Source organism: Catharus ustulatus, chromosome 5, assembly GCF_009819885.2.
Source record: "Catharus ustulatus isolate bCatUst1 chromosome 5, bCatUst1.pri.v2, whole genome shotgun sequence".
Classification (NCBI taxonomy): domain Eukaryota; kingdom Metazoa; phylum Chordata; class Aves; order Passeriformes; family Turdidae; genus Catharus; species Catharus ustulatus.
Window position 1 is genome coordinate 21,905,008 of NC_046225.1, and position 26,259 is coordinate 21,931,266.

General features: G+C 45.4%; 2 protein-coding genes across 2 annotated transcripts; both read right to left on the reverse strand.

Annotated features, from left to right (window-relative positions):
• Window positions 1–12,443: 12,443 nt before the first annotated feature.
• LOC116996190 (alcohol dehydrogenase 1-like) lies at window positions 12,444–16,864 on the reverse strand. The gene is made up of 9 exons (XM_033059375.1): window positions 16,479–16,864; window positions 15,483–15,584; window positions 14,884–15,025; window positions 14,701–14,788; window positions 14,369–14,588; window positions 13,975–14,235; window positions 13,532–13,667; window positions 13,083–13,221; window positions 12,444–12,669 (listed from the first exon to the last, which is right to left on the reverse strand). The coding sequence occupies exons 1-9, from the start codon at window positions 16,494–16,496 to the stop codon at window positions 12,645–12,647; spliced, it is 1,131 nt and encodes a 376-aa protein (XP_032915266.1). The 5' UTR covers window positions 16,497–16,864; the 3' UTR covers window positions 12,444–12,644.
• A 3,033-nt stretch (window positions 16,865–19,897) lies between these two features.
• LOC116996193 (alcohol dehydrogenase 1-like) lies at window positions 19,898–25,284 on the reverse strand. The gene is made up of 9 exons (XM_033059378.1): window positions 24,974–25,284; window positions 23,978–24,079; window positions 22,556–22,697; window positions 22,373–22,460; window positions 22,041–22,260; window positions 21,647–21,907; window positions 21,210–21,339; window positions 20,766–20,904; window positions 19,898–20,352 (listed from the first exon to the last, which is right to left on the reverse strand). Exons 1-9 carry the CDS (start codon window positions 24,989–24,991, stop codon window positions 20,328–20,330), a joined length of 1,125 nt encoding a protein of 374 aa, XP_032915269.1. The 5' UTR covers window positions 24,992–25,284; the 3' UTR covers window positions 19,898–20,327.
• Window positions 25,285–26,259: the final 975 nt, after the last annotated feature.

Below are 26,259 nucleotides of genomic sequence, written 5' to 3' on the forward strand. Positions count from 1 at the left end.
GCACAGCAGGACTACACTCCCCTGGACGTCAAACACTCATGGCAGTCAAAGTACTAGGTGCTGCAAGAGCATCTTCTGCGCCTGATCCAGTATGTTCAATGCTAACAAGAGATCAAATAAAGCCAGATCACACAAAACTCACTTCATTTAATACATGAAGGTCATTAAAAACTTCTAATAAATAAATCCACTTGAGTGCCCTGCTTTTACCTCTGACTGAAAGGGGTTGAGACATCATCAAGGAATGTGAGAAGAGATGACTCAGGCAGTACATTCCAAGACTGTCAAGAAAACAAAAGTCATTATCAAACAGGACAGCAAGCATTAACAGAATTTGATTTCTTCGTTACTAGAGTGCTTTACTGTGAGTAACACAAAGGTTAAATACATAGTAACTTTGACCACAAAAGTAAAGATTGTCAACAAGTGAAACTGAGGGAAAATATCCAAAGATTCCCAAAGGTGTAAAAATTATCCATGTTGTGTCGTATCTCTCAAGGGACATCACATTAAAAAATACTTATAATTTAATTTAAAAGATAAAATATATCATTCTAGGATGCATATATTTCAGAATGAAGAGCAGTGAGATACATGTCTAAAGCATTAAGAGAAATACTGAAGAGTTACCTGTGTGTTACAATTATCTCATTCAAGCAAAAATACAGCAGCAGACTCAGATTCAGCAAGATTCTGCATTCCTGTTAGACTGTGGTAGGTGTATTTCTGTGTCCCCATTATCCCTGTGAATGTGAGAACATTTTTGTTAGTCAACATGCCATCTGGATGTTAAATTTGTTTCCTTGAGTCCTACCACAGAGGCTTCTTCAGGACAGATGAGAAGAAATAGCTCCTCCTTCTACAGGATGGAAGAGCAGCTCAGGACTGTCAAGACACAACCTCAGTGTTCCCTTCCCCGGGCTGTGCTTTCATGTCAGCTGCAGTGAGCAGAGTACATCATATTTACAACATCTTTGGAAGATATTATACTTTTCTACCCAAAGCTGGATGTACTAACTTCTAGCAGAAAGAAGACTGATTGACCTCAGTGTAGACTGAGACACAAACCCCTTGCACAGATGTGAGGCTCAGGGGATGGTAGGGCAGGGGGAGACGATGGTGGGAAGGAAAAAGAAAAAAAATAGTAATTGTTGAAGAACAAAATCAAACCTATCATTTAAAGTAACTGTCATTAATCTGAAAAGAAAAAGAAAATAAATTTGGTATGCAACAGGTTTAGGCAGTCTTATTTTAAACACGTGCATCTTCAAACTTTTCCATTTGCTGTCAACATCCCTCTAAGTGCTATTGAACCATGGAACCACCAAGTAAATGAAAATAGGATGTTAGACTGAAGTGGAAAGTAAAGCACTAATTCGAAGGTCGTGGTGACAGAGGAGGCACAAAGTGACCCTTGTAACGCAATGGCTCCAAACATTGAAGAGTGAACAAAGCTATCATTTTAATCAAAGCAAAGTACTGCTGCTTTAGTCTGTGACAAAATGAATTATGACTCACAAGAGGTAGATATTAATAAGATGATACCTATCAGAAAGCCTCTTACTTGACACAACTTTGAGACGTGTCTCATATAAAAATTCTCTTCCAAAGTGTTTTTGAAATAAACATCTCGAAGTCATTACACAACATGATGCTCCAGAAGATGCTAAAAAGCCTTGCTTTTAGATTTTATGGGTATTAAGTGAAGCAAAGGAGAGTATTTCAGATTTAAGTCTGAGGTTTAACGAAATTCCCTGACATAGAATAATTACAATTAAATATTTAATTGTGTGTATTTCAACTCTACTGTTTCTGTATACGTCTCCCGAATTTTCCTTGCTGCCTTAGTCCTGACAGATAACCAAGAATCATATCCTACCTTTTTTCCACAGTTGGAAGGACACAAGAGGAAGAAAACTCTACTAACCTCTTTATTTTATGTACAATTCATAGAGGAAACCAAAATGTCTTGAAACATTATTATTTTTTCCCTTTTTTTCTTTTCCCCTCTGCTTACCTTCTCCCTAACCCAACCAGAAGGCCATTCAGACTAAGAGAATACCAAAAGAAGTAGTACTTGACAGAAGCTTTCTGAACAAAAGTCGCTCCAGCTGGCTAAGCAAAAGTTGTCTATGACTGTGCAGGTGGTGAAGCTGCACAAGGCAGCCTCCTCAAGGTCTCGTTCCCCCTTTTCTGTTCATTTTACTTACCATTTATTCCTCAGGCTCTGAAGGCAAAATGAATTGCAGTTTTCAGAGTGTAGACTTTATTTATGTTGTAGTAGAATTGCTTTTATATTTATATAAATCCATGGTATTATGCAGCTGTTCTTTCTAGATTAAGCTGAAACACTAAAATGGTCTGCATCTATGTTTACATGGGGCTAACACCATAACTGCACACTAGCTTGCACTCCAGGGGCTCACAGGTGCATGGCAGAAGAGAGAACAGGTTTTGAACAACTTTGCTCATTGCTCAAAATCAGAAAATAATTTCTGCAAAAAATAGCTCTGTGGTAGTGACTCACAAAATTACACATTTTTTGAATATTTCTGTTCACTGATTAAATAAGCAGAAGTCTCAGATCCTTCTGTGACTAATAACCACGCTTGGCACTTCATAATATTGTACCTCACAAAATTCTCCAGATTATACTAAAAATTCAGTTCCCTCTGTTTTACAGAATCCATTAATCAGAGTTGATGCATATAACAAGTACAGTGACTTTTTATAACAGTAATACCCTCTTAGTTACCTTTCTTAGAAATGGACCTCTGTGCATATAATATGAAGAAGAAAGATTGTTCTGATAGTAAAAAACCCTGTCTACTAAAGATACTGATTCATTTTTTTTAAGCAAGTCATACTGTGCTGAAGTAGAGCCTCTATCAGGGCTTTTGCACAGATGGTAGCACAGATTTTTAAATTATTATTAGATTATTAGATAATTGTGCTCCTCTCATCCCAAATAGAGCCCATCTTAAAACATCTTTTGAGCAGCACTGAAGTATAAACGGGCTGCTGAAATGGTCTCAAGTAGTATATTTTCTTTAATATGGATGGTATAGAAACCTAGAGAAAGACAACTAACACAGGCATGTGAAAATAATGGAAATAAAAACAAATTGTTTATTATCACTCTTTAAAAGGAAGAAAAGGTTCCCTAAAAGTCTGTGCCTATATGGATACATATGAAATAAAGCCCACAGATTTTAGATAATATTTTACATGCCCTTAATACTGAATTTCTGAATTACTAAGATACTCAGAAAGGAAAACCCACATGGTTTTCTTTGCATTGTGCAGGTAGTAACTTCATTTGAGAACTCCATCCTGTAATTTCTAGCTTTTCAGTGTAGTGAACCATTGAAAGTGCTAAAAAGAAATAAAAATAAGGCCCTTATGACACTAAAAATCATACCTGAAGCAATAGCTTTTTATACATCTGACTCCCATGTCTCCCATTACAAGCGATTAGTCACAAATGGATCCTTATACATTTACTCCAGTATCATTTTCCCCACTTGTATCTGACAAGTGTATATTTTACATCCTTGATTCCCAACTTCAACTCTGTACCTGTTGGAAGGTAGTGTTAGGTGATGTGCTCAAAAGTTCATATGAAGGATTTTGTTACTTTGAAAGTCTCTATTTTATGTGTTCTGGAAAACATTCATTCCATGAACATTATCCCATGTTAGCAAATGTGCTAGCAGCTTAACCCACCTATGGCAGCTACCTCCATTATCATGAGCACTAGTCCCTGGTTGAGAAGTGGGAGTAAGTGACTTAGAAAGTGATAATAGAGGTCATGCCATTCACTGGGATGCCACTTCGTCTTTTGCTTATCATGATCTAGTTCTTATCAGTCTCTTCCTCCCTCCTCTTCTCTACAGCAGCTTTGGTGGTCTGCTGCATACTGAGCAGCAGATGTTCTTTCTTGATATTACATGCAAATTTTTCAAGCAGATGCACAGAACTGATATTCTCATATGAGAAACATCATGACTTTGACTCTCCCTGTTGCCACTAGATCACTTTCCTGATTTTCTTTGTATCCTAAGAATTCACAACATAATAATAATAATAATAATAATAATAATAATAATAATAATAATAATAATAATAATAATAAATAAAATAATAATAGCTGTTACTTTTAATGTGGTGGCTGCAGTTGTTTTATCAATTTATCTGTTTGACTGTGGGCCATATAATAATTTCTTTCCTTTCTACCTTTTCTCAAAACTGATTACAGTATTCTCTTGAGACCTTGTTAAGTTCCTTTATAATTTGTTGACTTAGAGACTTTGATTCTTCTGAGTCTCAACCACCATGATATCTGGGTGTAAAGCTCCACTTAAAGAAGGCATCTTGGGAGACACAATCCTCTTTCAGTGATTGTGATACACAGATATGTTATGGATAGCAGTTTAAACATTTCTATGTAAGACTTTTTGCCCATTATGGCCATTCTGTATAAAGAGGCTGAGACTGAAGTGGTGTGCTTCAACAGGTCTCTGTGAGCGACCAGCACTCTCAAAGCCTGGAGCATGCTTATTGGACTGTCAACTACTGCAGGTGAAGGATACGTCCTTGAATGGAGCTCCAAGAAAAGTTTATTGCCTGTAAGAGGGTCCAGTGACAAAGATGACAACTGGATGAGGATGCAGGGTTAAATACATGGAAAAAATGTCAAATCTGAGGGTCAAGGCCCAGTGGGAACAGGAGAAAGGGGTGAAGAGGAGGGGTAAACAATGGGGGAACAGGTTGTAACAGGAGTTGAACACTAAAAAAAACAGGACCAACAGGGAACAGAAGAGTAGAGAAACATCTAGGGGGAACACAAATAAAAAGAATAGGAGCGGACCACGGGTGGAGCAACTGTATAAACCAATAGAATTCAACGGATTGACATGTGCCTGCAAGGGCCTATGGGAGGGAGGAACTTCTCATTCTAAATTAGAGAAGTGTTTCTCCTTGCTTGCATCTGCAAGGCTCAGGCTGGGAGAAGCCGTAGCCCACAGGCTCCTCTGTGAGGCCGCGTTTGCACACACTGCCCACAACAGGGAGGGAGGAGGAGAGTTCTGGGGCTGTGGTAACCTCTGGTCACAGCAGTGAACACCCATCCTCCCTCACACCAACTGGCTGTAAAATCCCCACCCCAGGTAGGCCACAAGCCCAGGACACTCCTGTGAGGGGCAGCTGAGGAGGTGCCAGAATCCATCCAAGAGCCCCAAAGCGCTGCCCAGACTCACTGCTGAGGCCTTGCAGCAGAGCTCTGCTCGTGATGCAAAGGGATGAACAAAGCCAGAGGCTGCTGCAAGAACCTGTGTCAAACTTGTCCCTGCCAGGGGAGGTACCTGGGCCTTCCCAGCCAGCCCCAGTGTGCATCAACCCCCTGTTTGTGGGGGACCTGGAGCACCAAGAAGATGGAGATGGAGGGCATCCACGGGATGCCACTGGGATCCACAGAGTGGTGAGGTTTTCTACTTAATCTGCCTCTGTCACTCTCTTCCTCTCCCGCCACCTCTTTTCCATTTCTGTTTTTCTCTCTCTGTCATTCTCTCTCTGTACAATAACAGAGACACTTACTGTTCAATAAAACCCATACAACTGACTTTGGCACATGGTCTCATTTGCACCCCAATTCAGGCAGAGCCATTTCTGATCATTTTAATCAGTGGATCAGAACAAGGGGCTACAAGCCCTCCGGTCTGGGGGCTGCTCCATGTCACTCCCAGGGGTCTGGTTGCTGAAGGGGTGCCGGGTGGGCCCTTTGTGACACAGCAGCGTTCTGTCGGGCCCTGGGTGATGCAGGGGTATATAACGGGCACAGGGCCCTGCGCTGCCCAGTCCCAGGAGCGCCACTCGCTCCGCACGAAGCACCTCCAGGATCACGGCATGCCAGACGATGTTGCACATGGAGGAGGAAAAGGTGAAGCCCGACTCCCAGGCAGCCAGCCTCTTGCCCGCCTGGCTGGAAGACCAGGCCCTCAGCGGGCTGTGGTTGCGGGCAGGTGACAGCTCAGGCCTGTCCCAAAGGGAAGAAAGTGACCACAGCCAAGGACAGGCCCAACAAGGAGATAGTACCATGTACAAGCTCTGTGATAAACCCTTGCAGCCCGGGAAGGATGAGTGGGATGGAGTGAGCCTCATGGAGTTCCATGGAGATGCAGAAGAGAGGGAGCGAAGATGGGGAGGTTTGACTGGAGGCAGGTTGAGCTTGGGCCATCTGAGCCATGCTCCCGAGAGCCGCCCTGTGCCTCGCGTTCCCGTCTGGAAGCGGTGGCCCCATACAAGAAACATCCGTCCTGGCTGCAGCGGGCACTGCGGGCTCTTTGCAGCCTGTTGCACTGTCTGGCTCCGCAGCCCGAGCAGTAGGACTGCGAAAAAGAGAAAGAATAAGAACAAAAGAAATAGAAAATATAAGAATAGGAAGAATTAGAATACGTATATAAGAATTAGAATAAAGAAAACATATAAGAATAAGAAGAATTAGAATAAGAAAATAAGAATAAGAATAAGAATAGGAATAAGAATAAGAATAAGAATAAGAATAAGAATAAGAATAAGAATAAGAATAAGAATAAGAATAATAAGAATGAGAATGAGAATGAGAATGAGAATGAGAATGAGAATGAGAATGAGAATGAGAATGAGAATAAGAATAAGAAGTAGTAGTAGAAGTAAAAGTAAAAGTAGAAGTAGAAGTAGAATACTAAGAAGTAGCACATAGGAAAAAATGGTTCCAATAAGAAGAAGATAAGTAATAATAGGAAGATGAATAATAAAAATAGTAAGTTGAAGAAGAAATAGTGGTAGCTGTAAATGTAATATTCATTATAGGTATAGACATACAAAGAATATTAAAAAGAAAGAAGAAGAAGAAAAAGAAGAAGAAAAAGAAGAAGGACAAGAAGAAGAAGAAGAAGAAGAAGAAGAAGAAGGACAAGAAGAAGAAGAAGAAGAGGAAGAAATAGAAGTTGTAGTAAATAATTATAATTAGAAATAATAAAGTTATTTAATTTTAATTATATTATTAAGTTAAAATTTCACGATTATAAGCCGCACTTCTGGGTGTCAGCAACCTTTCTTTGTCCACATATAAGCTGCATCTCATTATAAGCCGCACGTTATAATACAGAGTGTGATAAAAGGTATCTATTCTATCACCATCTATGGAGGATGGGGGCAGTGAGCCTTATCTCTGCGGCAGATATTCTGCTAATGGACCATCCATTGAAACCACCCCATCCTTCCTCCAGGGAGTCATTTTCTTCATCCCATTGGAAGTTACTCCATCCAGGGGAAAGAATCCAACATTTCTTACCAAGACACAAACAGAGGTTTTGGGACACTAAGGTAGCCCCTTTCTCCACTGGACTCCAGAGGAAAACCAGATTTCTCCACATCACCACTGGACCTCTGGAGGGAAACTGCACCTTCTAAAGGAGCACTGCTTCAACTGAATCACATCTGTCACTGCAGGAGGACTGCAACCACCATTTAATCAAACTGCTACCAACACCCTGCCTGACGGGGTGTCAGGTTGTACTCTGACTTTGTCAGGGTTTGGAGTTTGTTTCTTTGTAGTACTGTATTTCTATCTGAATTTCCCTAGTAAAGAACTGTTATTCCTAATTCCCATATCTTTGCCTGAAAGCCTCTTGATTTAAAAATTATAATAATTTGGAGGGATGGGGTTTACATTCTCCATTTCAAAGAGAAGCTCCTGCATTTCTCAGCAGACACCTCTCCTCCAAAGTACAAGAGCAACTTTTTGTTCTTTGTCGATATATAAGCCGCAGCTGATTATAAGCCGCACTTCAGGTTCGGACCAAAATTTTAGTCAAAATGATGCGGCTTATAATCGTGAAATTACTGTAAACTTCCATTTAGTAAATGAGAAAGCATTATTGACAATTATATGCAAATTAGCAGGTTTTTGGCAGGCTTTTCAAAACTATTATCTTTTGGCAGCTCTGTAAATTATGTAGCTAAGGCAGCAATGTAGAATTGCTCATTATACTTTATTGATACATTTATGTCTCCTTATATTGGAATATTTTGCTATGGGTCTTTGGAGACATTCTCTGCTTATTTTTGTGCCTCCATTTCTCTCATGTTTTGTACTTAACCCCATACTCTGAGTTGGAACTTCCTGTAGAGTCACTGGACCAGAGGGAGTCAATTTCCATCATCATCATCTTCACCCACTCTTCTTTACATCCTGAAGGCCATCAAACGAACAGGCAAAAATTAGGCATCATTTTGTTATCACAAGGCTTCCCTGGAGACCTGTGCATATCTTCACTTTTCAAAATCGTGTTCCTTCTTCAGCTCAGACCACGTATTTCTCTACATGCCCCAAATTCAGTAGCCTACATTTCTTCTGGAGCTGAGAACACATTTTCCATTGCCACTGCGCTGCAGAGTATGCGCGTTCTCTCTCTATCAGAGCTAATATTTAATAAACGAGGAACAGGCATCTTATGTATGTTTATTCATAACAAGATTAGATGTTACTTTTGAAGATAAAGTTTGATGATACACAGTATCAGCTACACACTCTGCATTGATAGCAAACTTTAGCAATCAAGGAAAGATAAAAAGGTTTTGGAGAATTTAATCATGTACAGTAATTTCACGACCACAAGGTGCACTGGATTATAAGGTGCACCTCCGGGAGTCGGCAAATTACGCAACTTTGTACATTATATAAGGCGCACCGGACTATAAAGTGCACTTTTTTTTTGCAGCGAGGAGCTGCACCGCATGCAACAAAGTAACGAATTACTGGCAGGTGCTCAATTTGCATACATTTTTCACAGACTGGTGTAGCCTTTAAACGCAGCCCCAGGTGCCCTCCCTGTGCCGCAGGCCCCAGCACTCCCACCTGCCCCCGGCACTGGTTGGCGCAGCTCGCGGCTCCTGGCTACCACTGCGTGGCCACGGGTCCCGGCTTAGCCTGCCCAGCTGCCGCAGCTGCTGCGGGCCGAGGCACTCCTGCTTGGCACTGGTTGGCGCAGCTCGGCTTGCAACTCTGCCAGCACAGACGCCAGCGGTTCCATCCCCCCTCACCTGGGCTGCGGCTGGCGGCAGCACCCTCCCTCCCCGTGCGGCGGCTGGGGCCGGGACCGGCGCTGGCTCCCTTCATCCCTGCATGGCTGCCAGGGCTGGGGCCGGCACTGGCTCCCTCCCCATCCAGCTCCTGCCAGCTGCGGCCACCTGTTCCCACCTCCCCTCATGACTCGGCGCTCCTGGGGCACCGCCTCCCCATTGTGACTCATGCTTCCGGATTGGCAAGTTTTGCAACTTTGTACATTATATAAGGCGCACTGGACTATAAGGCGCACTTTGGGGTTGGGGGGAAAATTTTAGTCAAAAGGGTGCGCCTTATAGTAGTGAAATTACTGTACTTAAATTCTGTAGGTGAGGACTTCCACTGCTGCTGTGGATTTTACATTGGTTTGGTTTTGGTGGTGTTCTATCTGTTATGTGTTAATCAGGAACATGAATTTGGATTGGGAAGAGAGGAGGGCTTGGAAGCACTCGGAGCATGTGTGAGGGAGACCTGGCAATCATGTTCTTGTTTGGTCAGTGTGGTCTGTTTCATGTGCCAAGTGGAGAGAAAAGTCTCTCTCCGTCGGCTGTGTGGACTGCTGAGTGATGCTCACTGATAGATACATCAGTACTCTCAGGTCCTGGTAGCAAAGAACTACCAGAGACAAGCAGTTCACATCCATCAGAAGCAGGAGCTGGTGTTTTGGCGCTGGAGCTGCTGGTTGCAGCCTGACATGCTGGTGAACAGGTTGGCAAGACACAGGGAGGCTGGAGCAGACTGACAAGTCTACCCAGAGGCAAAACTGAAGTGCATTAGTACAAATGTTGCCTGGTTTGCTTTTCCCAAGCAGATATGGTCCTAGATTGACCCGCAGGTAATTTTCCTTCTATTGAGAGTATAAATTTTCCGAATAAAACCATTAGTTTTGATAGAAATATTTCATTAAAGTAACCCCGTTAGAACTGGGATAACCTGTGCACTACTGACAGCAGTGGATGCTTGAGTGTAACTCTTTTCTGTGGGACATTGCTTTCAAAACTATCCTGTTGAATTCTATTTAATTTTCTACATTTTCCTGTAAAGTATTGCAGGATAATACTTGTGCAGCATAAAAAAAAAAGGAGCTAGAAATTTTTGTCATTCCTCAGGTCAGTATCAATTGATTTTTATAAAGTATAAGTATAGCTGGTTAAAAAATGGAAACATTTTAAAAACCAGAATTGTTTTAATTTGGAATCACAGAATCATTTAGGTTGGAATAGACCTCTGAGATCATTGAGTCCAACCTTTTGACTGAACACTACCATGTTGGCCAGACCATGGCACTGAGTGCCATGTCCAGTGTTTTGTTAAACATCTCCAGGGAAGGCAACTCCACCACTTCCCTGGGGAATCCATTCCAATGTTTGATCTCTCCTTCTGTGAAGAAATTCCTCCATGTCCAACCTAAACCTGCCCTGATGCAGCTTGCAACTATGTCCAAAAATGCTGAAAGCTGGTTGGTATTTCTTTAGATAATTCTTAGGTAATCGCAATATTTTATAAATGTAAATATAAATCAAAATATTATTTGGTAATTCAAGAAATGGTTGGTTCCAAAGGAAAAACTTAAGAATAATTTCACTAATGAATCCTAGTATACTTCTAAAGTATTCTATAGTAAAATAACTTTTCAAAACAAATCTGATGTACTCAAAATAAGTGTGAAAGTGACCATGACAGTTTTGCAGTAGAGACACATGAAGCTGGGATGCTGTAAAATGTTTAATATTTCAGACACAGAAATAAATAATTTGTGGAGTTTTGCAATTAAATATTCTTGAGTGTCTGCATTCATTGAAAACCAAATAAAACACAAAAACCCGATATAATATGTGCTGACTTTAATATGTTAATATTTAAATAACTATGCAAGGGAAATTTGAAAGATGGAAGTGAGGAAAGAGTTGTGCTGTCACCTCCTTTTTTGCACTTGGCAGCATTTTCTTCTGGTTTAAATATATAAATGTCTTTGCTTTCAAATGTAAGTATTTGGCCAGTTGTGAAACAAGTGATGTTTTAGAAATCAAGCAGAATTTGAGGAGCTCTCTAATTATCTGCAGAAATTTGAAGTCCTGCCCAGTTAGTGATTGTTGTTAAAGGGGCAGGAGGATCTCGGAGATCCAGGGCAGCATGCCCGGAGAGCAGGGACAGGTGACCACCAGGTGGCCCTGCTGTAGTAGAGAGCTCTTCATCTCTCAGAAGGGCTTACACAATTTTTCAGGTAGTAACAGTTCAAAAGAATTGGTAAAGTGCGAGTTACAATTTACTTTAGGCAGAGATTTTTTTATGGTGATCGAACTTTTTTTTTCATCTAGGTTTAGATTTTTTCTAAAAAGGAATATTATCTTTTGTCCCAATCCTGCACAGATTTATTTATGTGTTTGTATTTTTTAGACAGATACTTGGCAAATTGATTACCTTTTTGAGACTTATCACTTGCATAAAATTAAGACTGAGCAGATGCAGGTACAGCATTAGGGAAATGTTGGAACTTCTTGGAGTTTTCTCAGTAGGGAAGTACTAGAACTCAATTAATTAACATTTTTTGAATTATTTTGGTTTTAACTCATTACCAGCACTCTTATTGTCATATGTTTAAAAAGTAGTTGAGAGAATTATAGTTTTATGTCATGGCAGAATGATATGTGCAGAAGTTACTAAAAGTTGGTGGACAAGATGGGATTTGTTTACCTTTGATAACTCATTTGTGTGTTCGTGACATTCTGTGTAATTGCTGATTGTGTTAAGGGGTTTCCAGAAGTTCAAAGGGCTGTGGGATGTGATAAGTGTTGCACAAAAGAGGTCAAAATGCACGGTAGTGTTATGGGTCCAATGTTCAGCACTGAAAGAAGGATCTGTTTAGCGGGATAACCATCTTGGAGTGACAATCCTGTTCTTTGCAGAAGATTTTTCAGAGTTGTACTGTAATATACTGTGGGATGTGGTGCAGAAAATATATTAAAAGTACAATAGCATTTGCCAAATAGAAACCACATCCATGTATGTTGTATGAGTGTTACATAATAAGAAAGTTATCTACTGCTTTATATAATACGCTTCAGAGCAGAAGCAGCAGGGGTGGTTTCCCTGCCGGGCTTTGCTGGAAGCTGCAGCATTCACCCAGCTGACACAGGGGCAGAGAGGAGAGGGCCCAGCTCACTGAGGCAGATGAAGGTGGGAGGCAGCAGCAAAGGAGGGGCAAAGGCCCTGTTGTGCACTACTGAGACCAAGGGAGTGGAGGAATGGTCTTAAAAGTAAGGGGGAGATTTTCCTGCCCACTGCAAACACTTTTGATTGAATGCACTGCATGGGACGAGTTTGAAAGATGCCCTTTATTAGTAAAAGCGTATATCCTTCTATGTCCTGTCCAAGCACAGGAAGAACAGCAGTGACAGCAGCACAGGTGAGATCCTCATTCTCCTCTCCTTGTGCCCCAAAGGTGAGGTGCTGCTTGAGAAAAGTGCAGGAAAGTGCAGGAAAGCCCAGGTGCATCTGCTGTGCAAGTCCCTCTGCTTGGCTTCCTTGGCTGAGTCCTTCAGAAAAGCAGGATACTGCGGATACTGAAAAGTGGAAGGGAAGGAAGGGTTTGCTGCAGCTCAGGAGCAGGCAGTGGGGCAGGCAGGTGTGTCTGAGGACCGGCCGCTTCTTTGTCATCCAGCCTCTGCCTGACTGAGCTGCACGAGAACTGCAGCAGTGGGGCAGCCTTCAAATCCCTGCTGAGGGGATCCCCTCAGGGGATAAGGCCACAGGATCTGTGCTGAGCTGAACCATGGGCAGGAGGGTTCCCTGTGCTGAGCACGGGCTCTTCCCTCTGGGCTATGGCAGATGTTGCCATCCCTCAGCTGTGAAGCTCTGCTTCCTCAAAAGGCTCAGGTGCTCTTTGTGGAGATAGGGTTGTGTGCCCTGCCTGTTGGAATTTTAGGAGGAGTTGTGTGGGTTTGTTGTACCTCAGTCCTGCTGGTCAGGGTCTCACCTTTTTCCTGCACGTAACAACTCAAATCCCTCATTCACTTTAGCAAATGGCAGTGTGTGTGTGATCAGCAAGTCTGAATTGAATTTCTTCTCCAAATAGCTGGAAATTAATTTGGGGATGGCGTCTCTCATCTTCCAGCCTAGAAATAGGAGAAAGCAGCTGCATGAATAATGGGAGGAAGGCTGTTTTGCTGAGGTAGTGTTACTGTGCAGGTCAGGCTTGAGTCACCAGTGCTGATGCCACTCTCATCCTTGTGAGAGATTTTCTGCTCTTTAGGATGAGTGGGTTACTGCGTGAAACAAGTAGCAATGATTCTTTGCATGTGTAATGCTAAAGATCAATACTGGCAATGCAGTGCTCCTCTTTAGGTGTCTTCTACTTGCAAACGCACTTTTACTACCGGGAAAGGAAAAGCTGAAATATTGAGACAGTAGTCCAATGTTTACTACCTCCAAGAACAGTCCCCTTCCAGGTGCGGCCAGTCAGCAGAAGCGTGGGATTGATGGAAATGTCTGTACCAGAATCCAGTTCCCCAATCATGACACAGACGCCAGTGTTCATATTGCAGGAAGCCAAGGCAGCAATCTGAGGGGACAGGTAGGAGAATTAGGGAAAGCCCTGTTGAGCTGGTTAGGGGAATGCTCTTTTTGTGCAATCTCCTGCTCCTCCATGGTAATCTGAAAAAACACACATCCCCCCTTGTGAAGCAGACCTGGAGAGCTTGTGGCCTCTTTTAAAATTTGTACTCTGTTTTATCCCCAAGCCAACTGACTGCCTTTCTGAATCCAGCAGTGCAGGTAGCGGACAGGAAACTTTCCACAGGGGTGAATTTTGGCCTGAGAGGAGCCTGTGATGATCTGGGAGGGAGGACAGGTGCTGAAGTGCCACCTACCATGGTGTCCGCGTGCCCGATGGCCTCAAAGGAGTAGTCCACGCCCTGCCCAGTCATCTCAGTGATCACCTCCTGGATGGGCTTCTTGAAGTCTCGAGGGTTGATGCAGTCAGTGGCTCCCAGCTCCTTGGCCTTGGCAAACTTGTCCTTGTTGATGTCCACGGCAATGATGCGGGCAGCTCCAGCTGCCTTGCAGCCCATGACAACAGAGAGGCCAACTCCTCCAAGGCCGAAGATGGCACAGGTGGAGCCTGCTTTCACCTGCACAGACACGACCCTGTGAGTCTCCAGCAGCAAGAGGAGGAGGAAGAGCAAGAGAGGGAGGTTTCCTTTGCCCAGGATTTAAGAGGTTGTGAGGGTGGCCTTGGGGTGTTAGACATTCCTGAGTACCAACCTTGGCTGTGTTGATGGCAGCCCCATAGCCTGTGGAAAACCCACAGCCAAACAAGCAGACTTTGTCCAGAGGTGCCGCAGCATCTATCTTGGCAACGGCATGCTCTGGGACCACAGAGTATTCTGCAAAGGTGCTGACCCACAGGAAGTGGTTGATCTGTTTCCCTTTGCAAGTGAATCTGCTGGTCTTGTCTGGCAGCAGGTTTTGAGGTTCAGAGATACTGTGGGGTGGTATAAACATTTATATTTTATTGCCTAACACACTGATACGGGAGTCAGACTTGTCATATAGTCAATCCAATGCAGGTGAATGGGAAGGTAAACTAAACTTACTGGGACTCCTGGCAGAAGTTGGATTCAGGATTCCTGCAGAAGCTGCATTCGCCACACTGCGGGAGGCAAAGGAGGATGACTTTGTCACCTGGAAGGAAACAACATCCCGTGTTAGGTGGCTCTCAAGATGCTGCCTGTGTGAGAGCTGATTCCTGGGCAAGTATTTGTGTGTGTGTCAATCACCTGGTTTCATAGAGGTCACTCCTTCTCCAATGCTTTCCACAATTCCAGCTCCTTCATGGCCAGGGATAACTGGGAATTCTGCATTGGGGAAGCAGCCTTGCAGGAGGTGTTCATCTGTTTGACAAATGCCTGTGGCCACAAGCTATTTGGAGAGGAAAAAGTAGATGTCCTGGCCTCTGCCTTACTCAGTTTGTGGAAGCAGCTTTCTCAGGGGTGTAACATTGTCAGTCAGTGCTGGCACTCAGTGGCAGCACACTGAGCCCAGGCTGGGCTTTCCCCTTCTGCTCACCCTGAATGCTCCATGTGCCTTTCCTCTGCACTCAGCTGGAGGTGGAAATGGAAGGGAGGCCACAGTGTGGGTACCAGGGCCTTGTTCAGCAGAGCAAGGGCTGGAGGACATGTGACATGGAGCTGTGTGACAGCTTAGGCAGGGATTAATCCAAAAAGGCGACCCTGGCAGCTGGTACATTTGAACCAAGGCAGCTCTGGACAGTTAAAGCCTCTTGGAGGACATACATCCCTGAGTTATACTGACAATATAACCACAAGAAGAGCAATTCCCACAAGGATGGAAAAAAGTTATTGAAATATATTTTTACCTTGATCCGGACTTCCCCTGCCTTAGGGGGTGCAACTTCCACCTCCTCAACAGAGAGTGGCTTGCCTGGGGCCCAGGCAACAGCAGCCCTGCACCGGATAACCTGGAAGCAACGGAGAGGAATACATTGCATGGGAGCATTTGCCTTTAGCACATGGCTGGGGGAAGTCATCCTGCAATCACCTGAATGCAAGATGTTCAAACTTGGTGATGCTCAACTGCACCTGAAACCAAGTGATGTCCAATAAACACTGGCCTAGTTTAAGATAAGGAAACCCCATCTGTGGTTTGTCACCCAAAGAACAACAGGTATAGCCTTGGAAAATTATTGGGTCTTGATAACTTAGGTGGATTTTTCATATATATCCCCAGACTGTGCTGTCATGGGGACTGTGGATCCAACCTGGTTGAAATGCCTGTGGAGAGCTTTGATGTCAGCCTTGTGACACCCTGGCAGAAGGTGAGTGAGAGTGGTTATGGAAATGTCCCCATTTGATTAGCAACAGGGTAAATTTTTTCCCTTACCAAGGTTTGATTTGTGTGCGACATCACTCAAACCCTTCCCGGATCAACTGAAAGCAGTTTGACATCAGCAGAATGGAACCTGCAGCTTGAAAAGGGCATTGCCATGGACAAGGCTGAGTGCAGGAGAGCAGTGGCTGAAGAGGGCACCACTGAAGAACTACTTTTCCTGGCAGAGCAGGAGCACAGAGTGGGATTGAGCAGGAGAGTGTTCTGCAGAGCAGCACAACTCCGTATTTTGTCTCCTGAGCAGCTGGGCAGGACAGAGGGGGAATGCGCTACCTAGTGCAGGTACGGACGCGTGCAGTTGTTCGAAAGCAGAATCTGGGGAAATTGCCAGAGGTTTGCAAGAGGTGGGAGGTAAGGTCGGAGGAAACAGGGCGTGCAGAGTGGTGTGCAGACTGAACCTTTTGCACCACATTTTGCCAAGAGCAGGGCACCTCGGGAAGCAGGAGGGGAAATGCGATGTCCTTACTTTTCCCGCAGTGGCCATGTGGTGTTGGCAGAGCTGTGTCTGTCGCTGCCGCAGGCTGGAGGGAATCTGCTGTCCCCGCGCGTTGCAGAATCCCCGAGGCGAGGAGCGGGAGCAGTCCCGGTGCGGCACCGTCGCTGGAGAGCTCTGGTTAATCTGTGTCGGGTGCCGGCTGCTGAGGAGCTCGGGGAGTGCTGAGGGGAGGAGCTGGATAGCGACAGGGAGAGGGATGGGGACAGAAGTCCTCCAGGGAGGCTTTTATCAGTTACTCTGCCCTTGGGCTATTCCTTGCTCTCCCCACCTTGAAGGCTCAGAAAGCACGGAAAGATCGATTTATTTCTTGCCTTTCTTTCTGGCAGGGTTGTAGTGGGGAGATCTGTGGCACTGCTGGGGCTTCCTCAGTCTCTCCTTTTTATCAGGTTGGGGCTTGTGATCCGGTGGACATTCACACCACAATATTTGCAAAAGGATTAAAAATTTAAAAAAAGAATAAACAAACGCTTGAAAATGTGGTGTGGTGGACAAAAACACACGTCCTCCTGAGTTGAAGCTTTACTGTCTGTGTTATTGCTACTATTTTCACCCCAACAGTAAGGGGAGAATGTGCGAGAAGAGGATTTTTGTCTCCAAGGACACATTTGCTTCACTCCGGTGTAACCAGGTTTGTGCGTGGGTTCACTCTCCCCAGGCTTTTCAGGTCCTCCCAGAGCTGTTTTCTGCTGAGGCATTGGACAAGGTGATGTATTTGCAGAGATTGGATGAGATTTGAGACCTTGTTGGAGGGTCAGGATAAGACGAGCATCCAGAGTGTGATGTAACTCCCACAGTTAGAAAGGAATTCCATGTGGCTGAAAGGACACTTGCAAACCTAAGGACTGGGAAAATTTCATAGACGACAGCCACTAATGACATAAACCCCCTCTTTGGATCACTAGCTATTTAGAATGCTGTAATGAGGAGAAGTTAACACTCTGGCTATTGAGAAAGATTACTAATACATACATATATATATATGTAATTTTTTTTAAAATCAAAAGACATCTGTTGACATTTGAATTAGCCAAAAGGATTAGCCATGATCAGAAAACAATGTAGCATTAATGAATCAGGAGGGCATTACTCTGTGGACTCAAGCTTGGCACACTCAGTTCTGCAGTTGAGTCACATGTCCTTCACAAGATCACAGAATGGCTTGGGTTAGAAGGGACCTCAAAGATCATTTGTTCCAAGCCCCTGCCATGGGCAGGAACACCTCTCACTAGACGAAATTGCTCATAGCCACATCCAAGTGTCCTCAAATGCTGACAGGGATGGGGCATCCACAACGTCTCTGCAGCCTGTTCCAGTGCCTCAGCACTCTCACAGTAAGGAATTTCTTCCTAATAGCTAAACCTACTCTCTTAATAGCTAAACCTACTCTCTTTCATGCCTGCTATCCTATCAGGTCGGCCACCAGTTATCGTGGAGCAAAGATACAGTTCTTCTCCAAGATTTTCATGTACTTTCCCATGCCCTGCAATCCTCACTTCAGCCTGACAGTGGGCTGACTTAGTGCTCAGCCATAACCAAAAATACTCTGTAGGCTGTTCAGGCAGACCCACTTTACAGAACTCCTGAGACAGAGTAGTTGGCTTGGATTCCTATTCTGTTTTCTGCATTGCACAAGAGCTGGAAAGCAATTCCAGAGGACAATTGCTGTATGGCTGATATCCCATATGGTTGGCAGTGTTTGAAGTTGAAACCAACAAATTTTGAAAGTCCTGTAACAGAGAATGAAATCATTCACCTACTTCCTAAATAGCATTCCATATATATGGCTTATGATTTCATCTCACACATAAGGACATAAATGTGCTACTTGTGCTGGCATTTCATAGCTCTTAAGACATGTCTAGTGTCTGCTGTTGAGTGTGTAGCCTAGACAATGGTTCTAAAAAGATCTTTGAAATGTGTACTGTTGTTTTTCCTTAAAACATCCATGTGATACTCTCGTCCCCCAAGCTTGCAAACCCACCACTGATGTGAAGACAACATAAGTTTGAGAATTGCTGTCTGCCATGCTTGCACTTTTAAAGTGCCATGGGGAGCAGACACCTCTGCGTAACATTTGAAATGCATGTAATTACTGCAGGGAGTTGATACTGAGATCCTGTTGCTGTGCAGCTTGTAGTGTATATTACAGACAGGAGGTTGTTGTTGTTTTCTTCTTATCCAGGTAATAGAGATCAAACTTGTATGTCAGCAGGCATGGATGTAATGATTAACTTTTTAATGGCACATCCTGTGTATCTGTAGTCTACGATATGTGCTATCCTGCTTGCTGTATATAGTAATGTATTTTATAAGTTTTAACAGCTGATCAGTGAGGTCCACACAGGCACAGACCTCAAGGTGTTTGTCTTCACCTTGGGAGTGAGTTTGCTGTCCCCCTGTTTACATTCTGGTTCTTTGCTGCCTGTATCAAAGAGGTGGAAAGAGGGAAGAATATTTGATCTCTGTGGAATAGCTGCTGAAATGCACTAATGAGGGCTAAGTACAAATCTTATCTTTTTCTACTGCCTGCAGCAGGCTTCAATAATTTTTAATTAAAGGTCAGAGCCCAATATTAGCGTCTTTATTTATGACCCAGCATTACATTTCTGTCCACAGTGTAACTGGGCACCTGTTTCAGAGACAATTTTTGCATTCTACTGTGAGGGACAAACTAGATCATATCCTAGCAGGTATGGCTTTGTGTTTGTTAGCAGTATTGGTAATTCACTATTTTTGAAGATGCCCTGATACAGTTAATTTCCATGAGAACAGAAATATTGTCTACCTAATACAAAACCATAGTAAAATGAGGCAAATGAGGTAAGGAAAGAGGGAGTTAGATCCACCCTGATATATTGTGCATAGCAGAGATTTAAAAAAATCAAACTGATAACAGTCTGTTGAAATGCTAAAGTGATTCTCTTCACCCTGTGGAAGGAGAATGGCTGAGGGAAAAAAATTAAAATAGAGAACAGGACTCTTACAGCAATTGCTGATTTTGATTTCATGCTATCATAGAATGATAGAATATTTCAACTTCGGGGAGATCCTTTAGGATCATAGCCTTGCCTTTTTGTTTTTTTTTTTTTGTGCTCCGAACAAATTGCTTTGTCAGACTAGCTGTGATCCTAGTACATCCTACAGAACTTCACTCTGCAGTGTAAAGAGGAATTTTACTATATGATTTCAGATAGGCTAGGTATAGCAGCTCTAGCACCCACAGCTGTATGTGATGGGACATAAAGGCACATGTAATGTCTCTTCCCCATTACAGTCTGTACATTTTTCAGAGTTATTCCAAGATAAAAACTGGATCAGGAGAAAAGTCTCCAGACTAAGATCAGGATCTAAAGAGGACAAATATGATCCAAAGAATAGATCACCCCAGAGTCAAAAAACCCAGTATTTTTTGCGTGCACAAGCCTCTGAGCAATGCATTGACCTGATGGATCTGCCTATTCCTAACACTATAATTCCTTGTTACAGAGAGGTCAAGGAAATCACGACCTGTGTTTCTGATCCATCAACCAATTGTCCCAAAGCTCTGGACTCTTTGTTGACTGAGTGCACTGTGTTGGACAAGTTTGTTTAAAAACCTTTATTAGCAAAAGCATTTTCTTTGGAGAGACATCCTTCTGGATCTTGTGCAGCACAGGACAGCAGTGACAGCAGCAAAGGTGAGATCCACAAGCTTCTCTCCTTGCGCCCCCCAAGGTGAGTGCTGCTTGAGAAAAGTGCAGGAAAGTGCAGGAAAGTGCAGGAAAGCCCAGGTGCATCTGCTGTGCAGGTCCTTCTGCTTGGCTTCCTTGGCTGAGTCCTTCAGAAGAGCAGGATACTGCGGATACTGAAAAGTGGAAGGGAAGGAAGGGTTTGCTGCAGCTCAGGAGCAGGCAGAGTGGCAGGCAGGTGTGCCTGAGGACCGGCCACTTCTTTGTCATCCAGCCTCTGCCTGACTGAGCTGCACGAGACCTGCAGCAGTGGGGCAGCCTTCAAATCCCTGCTGAGGGGATCCCCTCAGGGGATAAGGCCACCTGATCTGTGCTGAGCTGAACCATGGGCAGGAGGGTTCCCTGTGCTGAGCACGGGCTCTTCCCTCTGGGCTATGGCAGATGTTGCCATCCCTCAGCTGTGAAGCTCTGCTTCCTTAAAAGGCTCAGGTGCTCTTTGTGGAGATAGGGTTGTGTGCCCTGCCTGTTGGAATTTTAGGAGGAGTTGTGTGGGTTTGTTGTACCTCAGTCCTGCTGGTCAGGGTCTCACCTTTTTCCTGCACGTAACAACTCAAATCCCTCGTTCACTTTAGCGAATGGCAGTGTGTGTGTGATCAGCAAGTCTGAATTGAATTTCTTCTCCAAATAGCTGGAAATTAATTTGGGGATGGCGTCTCTTGGCTTCCAGCCTAGAAATAGGAGAAAGCAGCTGCATGAATAATGGGAGGAAGGCTGTTTTGCTGAGGTAGTGTTACTGTGCAGGTCAGGCTTGAGTGACCAGTGCTGATGCCACTCTCATCCTTGTGAGAGATTTTCTGCTCTTTAGGATGAGTGGGTTACTGCGTGAAACAAGTAGCGATGATTCTTTGCATGTGTAATGCTAAAGATCAATACTGGCAATGCAGTGCTCCTCTTTAGGTGTCTTCTACTTGCAAACGCACTTTTACTACCATGAAAGGAAAAGCTGAAATATTTAGACTGTATTCTTAAATACCTCCAAACATTGTCCCCTTCCAGGTGCGGCCAGTCAGCAGAAGCGTGGGATTGATGGAAATCTCTGAATCCAATACTCCAATCATGACACAGATGCCAGTGTTCATATTGCAGGAAGCCAAGGCAGCAATCTGAGGGGACAGGTAGGAGAATTAGGGAAAGCCCTGCTGAGTTGGTCAGGGGAATGCTCTTTTTGTGCAGTCTCCTGCTCCTCCAGGGTAATCTGAAAAAACACACATCCCCCCTTGTGAAGCAGACCTGGAGAGCTTGTGGCCTCTTTTAAAATTTGTACTCTGTTTTATCCCCAAGCCAACTGACTGCCTTTCTGAATCCAGCAGTGCAGGTAGCGGACAGGAAACTTTCCACAGGGGTGAATTTTGGCCTGAGAGGAGCCTGTGATGATCTGGGAGGGAGGACAGGTGCTGAAGTGCCACCTACCATGGTGTCCGCGTGCCCGATGGCCTCAAAGGAGTAGTCCACGCCCTGCCCAGTCATCTCAGTGATCACCTCCTGGATGGGCTTCTTGAAGTCTCGAGGGTTGATGCAGTCAGTGGCTCCCAGCTCCTTGGCCTTGGCAAACTTGTCCTTGTTGATGTCCACGGCAATGATGCGGGCAGCTCCAGCTGCCTTGCAGCCCATGACAACAGAGAGGCCAACTCCTCCAAGGCCGAAGATGGCACAGGTGGAGCCTGCTTTCACCTGCACAGACACGACCCTGTGAGTCTCCAGCAGCAAGAGGAGGAGGAAGAGCAAGAGAGGGAGGTTTCTTTTGCCCAGGATTTAAGAGGTTGTGACGGTAGCCTTGGGGTGTTAGACATTCCTGAGTACCAACCTTGGCTGTGTTGATGGCAGCCCCATAGCCTGTGGAAAACCCACAGCCAAACAAGCAGACTTTGTCCAGAGGTGCCGCAGCATCTATCTTGGCAACGGCATACTCTGGGACCACAGAGTATTCTGCAAAGGTGCTGACCCACAGGAAGTGGTTGATCTGTTTCCCTTTGCAAGTGAATCTGCTGGTCTTGTCTGGCAGCAGGTTTTGAGGTCCAGAGAAACTGTGGGGTGGTACAAACATTTATATTTTATTGCCTAACACACTGATACGGGAGTCAGACTTGTCATATAGTCAATCCAATGCAGGTGAATGGGAAGGTAAACTAAACTTACTGGGACCTCTGGCAGTAGTTGGTTTCAGGATTCCTGCAGAAGCTGCATTCGCCACACTGTGGGTGGCAAAGGGGGATGACTTTGTCACCTGGAAGAAAACAACATCCCGTGTTAGGTGGCTCTCAAGATGCTGTGTGTGTGAGAGCTGATTCCTTGGCATGTGTTTGTGCATGTTTCAGTTACCTGGCTTCACAGAGGTCACTCCTTCTCCAATGCTTTCCACAATTCCAGCTCCTTCATGACCAGGGATAACTGGGAATTCTGTGTTGGGGAAGCAGCCTTGCAGGAGGTGTTCATCTGTTTGACAAATGCCTGTGGTCACAAGCTATTTGGAGAGGAAAAAGTACAGTAATTTCACGAGTACAAGCTGCACTGACTATAAGCCACATCTCTGGGTGGCGGCAGCATTTTGTTCTTTGTTCATACAGAAGCTGCACCCAATTATAAGCCACTCTGTCGTATGCAGCGAGGACCCGCGTGCAACAAATTTGCCAATTAGTAACAGAATCGCGGGATTGGGGGGGTTTACTGGCTCGGCTCAGGCTGTGAGGGCTCGGCCCACTCAGGGCTGCCGATGGGGTCAGGTGGCCCAGCTCGGTGCTATTGCTCAGTGGGGCCACTCGGGGCCGACTGCCGCTGCCGTTGGACACGCTCACCTCGGTCCGGCGCTGCCCGGCAGTGGCAGGCAGGGACGGAGCCTCCCGGTCGCTCCTGCGGCGGTGGTAGGCGGGGAAGGAGCCCCCCCACTCCCGTGGCAGGCGGGGACGGGAGCCTACCTGCTCCTGTGGCGGTGGCAGCAGGCGAGGACGGAAGCACCCCACCTTCCCCTGGGCCGCGGGGATGGTAGCACAGGGCTCCTAATCTCTTCCCCGGGCTGCGCTGCCTGAAGGAAGGAGTCCCCTGCCTTCCCCTACCTTCCCCCCCACCGCGCTGCCGGCATGGAGCCTGGCTCCACCCGGGCTCCACAGAGTAACCAATTTGTAGCAATCGCATAAAGCCAAGTTTTACTTGCAGTTGCTCGGCTTGGCACCCTGGCTGGTCCATCCGGGGTTGGAAATGTCAGAAAATTATTCACATATTAGCCGCCCCTGAGTGTAAACTGCATTTCTGGGGTGGGAGTAAAATTCTAGTCAAAATGTTGCGGCTTTTAATTGTGAAATTACTGTAGATGTCCTGGCCTCTGCCTTACTCAGTTTGTGGAAGCAGCTTTCTCAGGGGTGTAACACTGTCAGTCAGTGCTGGCACTCAGTGGCAGCACACTGAGCCCAGGCTGGGCTTTCCCCTTCTGCTCACCCTGAATGCTCCATGTGCCTTTCCTCTGCACTCAGCTGGAGGTGGAAATGGAAGGGAGGCCACAGTGTAGGTACCAGGGCCTTGTTCAGCAGAGCAAGGGCTGGAGGACATGTGACATGGAGCTGTGTGACAGCTTAGGCAAGGATTAATCCAAAAAGGCATCCCTGGCAGCTGGTACATTTGAACCAAGGCAGCTCTGGACAGTTAAAGCCTCTTGGAGGACATACATCCCTGAGTTATACTGACAATATAACCACAAGAAGAGCAATTCCCACAAGGAAGGAAAAAAAAGTTACTGAAATATATTTTTACCTTGATCCGTACTTCCCCTGCCTTAGGGGGTGCAACTTCCACCTCCTCAACAGAGAGTGGCTTGCCTGGGGCCCAGGCAACAGCAGCCCTGCACCGGATAACCTGGAAGCAACGGAGAGGAATACATTGCATGGGAGCATTTGCCTTTAGCACATGGCTGGGGGAAGTCATCCTGCAATCACCTGAATGCAAGATGTTCAAACTTGGTGATGCTCAACTGCACCTGAAACCAAGTGATGTCCAATAAACACTGGCCTAGTTTAAGATGAGGAAACCCCATCTGTGGTTTGTCACCCAAAGAATAACAGGTATAGCCTTGGAAAATTATTGGGTCTTGATAACTTAGGTGGATTTTTCATATATATCCCCAGACTGTGCTGTTATGGGGACTGTGGATCCAACCTGGTTGAAATGCCTGTGGAGAGCTTTGATGTCAGCCTTGTGACACCCTGGCAGAAGGTGAGTGAGAGTGGTTATGGAAATGTCCCCATTTGATTAGCAACAGGGTAAATTTTTTCCCTTACCAAGGTTTGATTTGTGTGCGACATCACTCAAACCCTTCCCGGATCAACTGAAAGCAGTTTGACATCAGCAGAATGGAGCCTGCAGCTTGAAAAGGGCATTGCCATGGACAAGGCTGAGTGCAGGAGAGCAGTGGCTGAAGAGGGCACCACTGAAGAGCTACTTTTGCTGCCAGAGCAGGAGCACAGAGTGGGATTGAGCAGGAGAGTGTTCTGCAGAGCAGCACAACTCCGTATTTTGTCTCCTGAGCAGCTGGGCAGGACAGAGGGGGAATGCGCTACCTAGTGCAGGTACAAACGCGTGCAGTTGTTCGAAAGCAGAATCTGGGGAAATTGCCAGAGGTTTGCAAGAGGTGGGAGGTAAGGTCGGAGGAAACAGGGCGTGCAGAGTGGTGTGCAGACTGAACCTTTTGCACCACATTTTGCCAAGAGCAGGGCACCTCGGGAAGCAGGAGGGGAAATGCGATGTCCTTACTTTTCCCGCAGTGGCCATGTGGTGTTGGCAGAGCTGTGTCTGTCGCTGCCGCAGGCTGGAGGGAATCTGCTGTCCCCGCGCGTTGCAGAATCCCCGAGGCGAGGAGCGGGAGCAGTCCCGGTGCGGCACCGTCGCTGGAGAGCTCTGGTTAATCTGTGTCGGGTGCCGGCTGCTGAGGAGCTCGGGGAGTGCTGAGGGGAGGAGCTGGATAGCGACAGGGAGAGGGATGGGGACAGAAGTCCTCCAGGGAGGCTTTTATCAGTTACTCTGCCCTTGGGCTATTCCTTGCTCTCCCCACCTTGAAGGCTCAGAAAGCACAGAAAGATCGATTTATTTCTTGCCGTTGCTTATGGCTGGGTTGTAGTGGGGAGATCTGTGGCACTGCTGGGGCTTCCTCAGTCTCTCCTTTTTATCAGGTTGGAGCTTTTGATCCGGTGGACATTCACACCACAATATCTGCAAAAGGATTAAAAATTAAAAAGTGAATAAACAAAACACGTGTGTCACTGTCTGCACAACCTGAGCAGGAGCCGTGATGGTTCGTTCGACCACGTGGTGCAAAGGACAACAGCAACAGGCTAAGGTTTTGTTCAGCAGCAAGTAGCAAAGCAATTTATTGAAGGTCAACAATTCAGTTTTGGGGTAATGGTGAGAAGGAGAGAGATAAAAGATGACGAAGTAGAGAGGGAGAGAGAGACGAAAGATATAGGGACAGAGACAGAGGGACAGAGAGACAGAGAGACAGAGAGAGAGAGAAAGAGAGAGAGTAGTGGGAATAACTACCAACAGATGGGACATCCTCGGATCATCCGGCAATGTCTTCCATCCTTGGAGAGAACGAAGTCTCAAAGGTCTCTTCGGAGAGTAATAATTTTATAGTCCATTTCACGGCAATGGGCCGCTGGCCAAAAGGTGGGGAGATTTATGGACCATTGTGTTCAGAGGACCATGCCTTCAAGAATCAGGTGCAGACAGTACGACTGTTCTAGCTTCGCACCTGCCCAAGTCCATTGTACCGTGACAGTACAGCACACACACCTCTACACAGACCCTTGGCAAGCATCCACCTTGGCCAGACCAGAACTCCTGCCCAGAGTTAGAGATGATGTCCAGGGGTCTCAAGGGTCTCAGGGTCTCAGTCACTGACGATGATTGTGAGGCAGATCAGGCAATCTTCAGACTGACCCTTACACCACCCCGTGGCTCACGATCATTGTCAGAGCGCTTCTTCATGTTGTTGTTCCAACGTCTTCTGGACTCGTCCGAGTTGGTAGCACATCCCAGAA

Bases quoted from the DNA above. Each gene is read 5' to 3' on its own strand.
- LOC116996193 (XM_033059378.1), bottom strand. The intron at 22,261-22,372 runs GTAAGTTTAGTT...ACCACCCCACAG, and splicing joins AACTACTGCCAGAGGTCCCA to TTTCTCTGGACCTCAAAACC. The intron at 21,908-22,040 runs GTTGGTACTCAG...GTGTCTGTGCAG, and splicing joins CTGCCATCAACACAGCCAAG to GTGAAAGCAGGCTCCACCTG.
- LOC116996190 (XM_033059375.1), bottom strand. The intron at 14,589-14,700 runs GTAAGTTTAGTT...ACCACCCCACAG, and splicing joins AACTTCTGCCAGGAGTCCCA to TATCTCTGAACCTCAAAACC. The intron at 13,668-13,974 runs GTAGGTGGCACT...CTGTCCCCTCAG, and splicing joins TCGGGCACGCGGACACCATG to ATTGCTGCCTTGGCTTCCTG.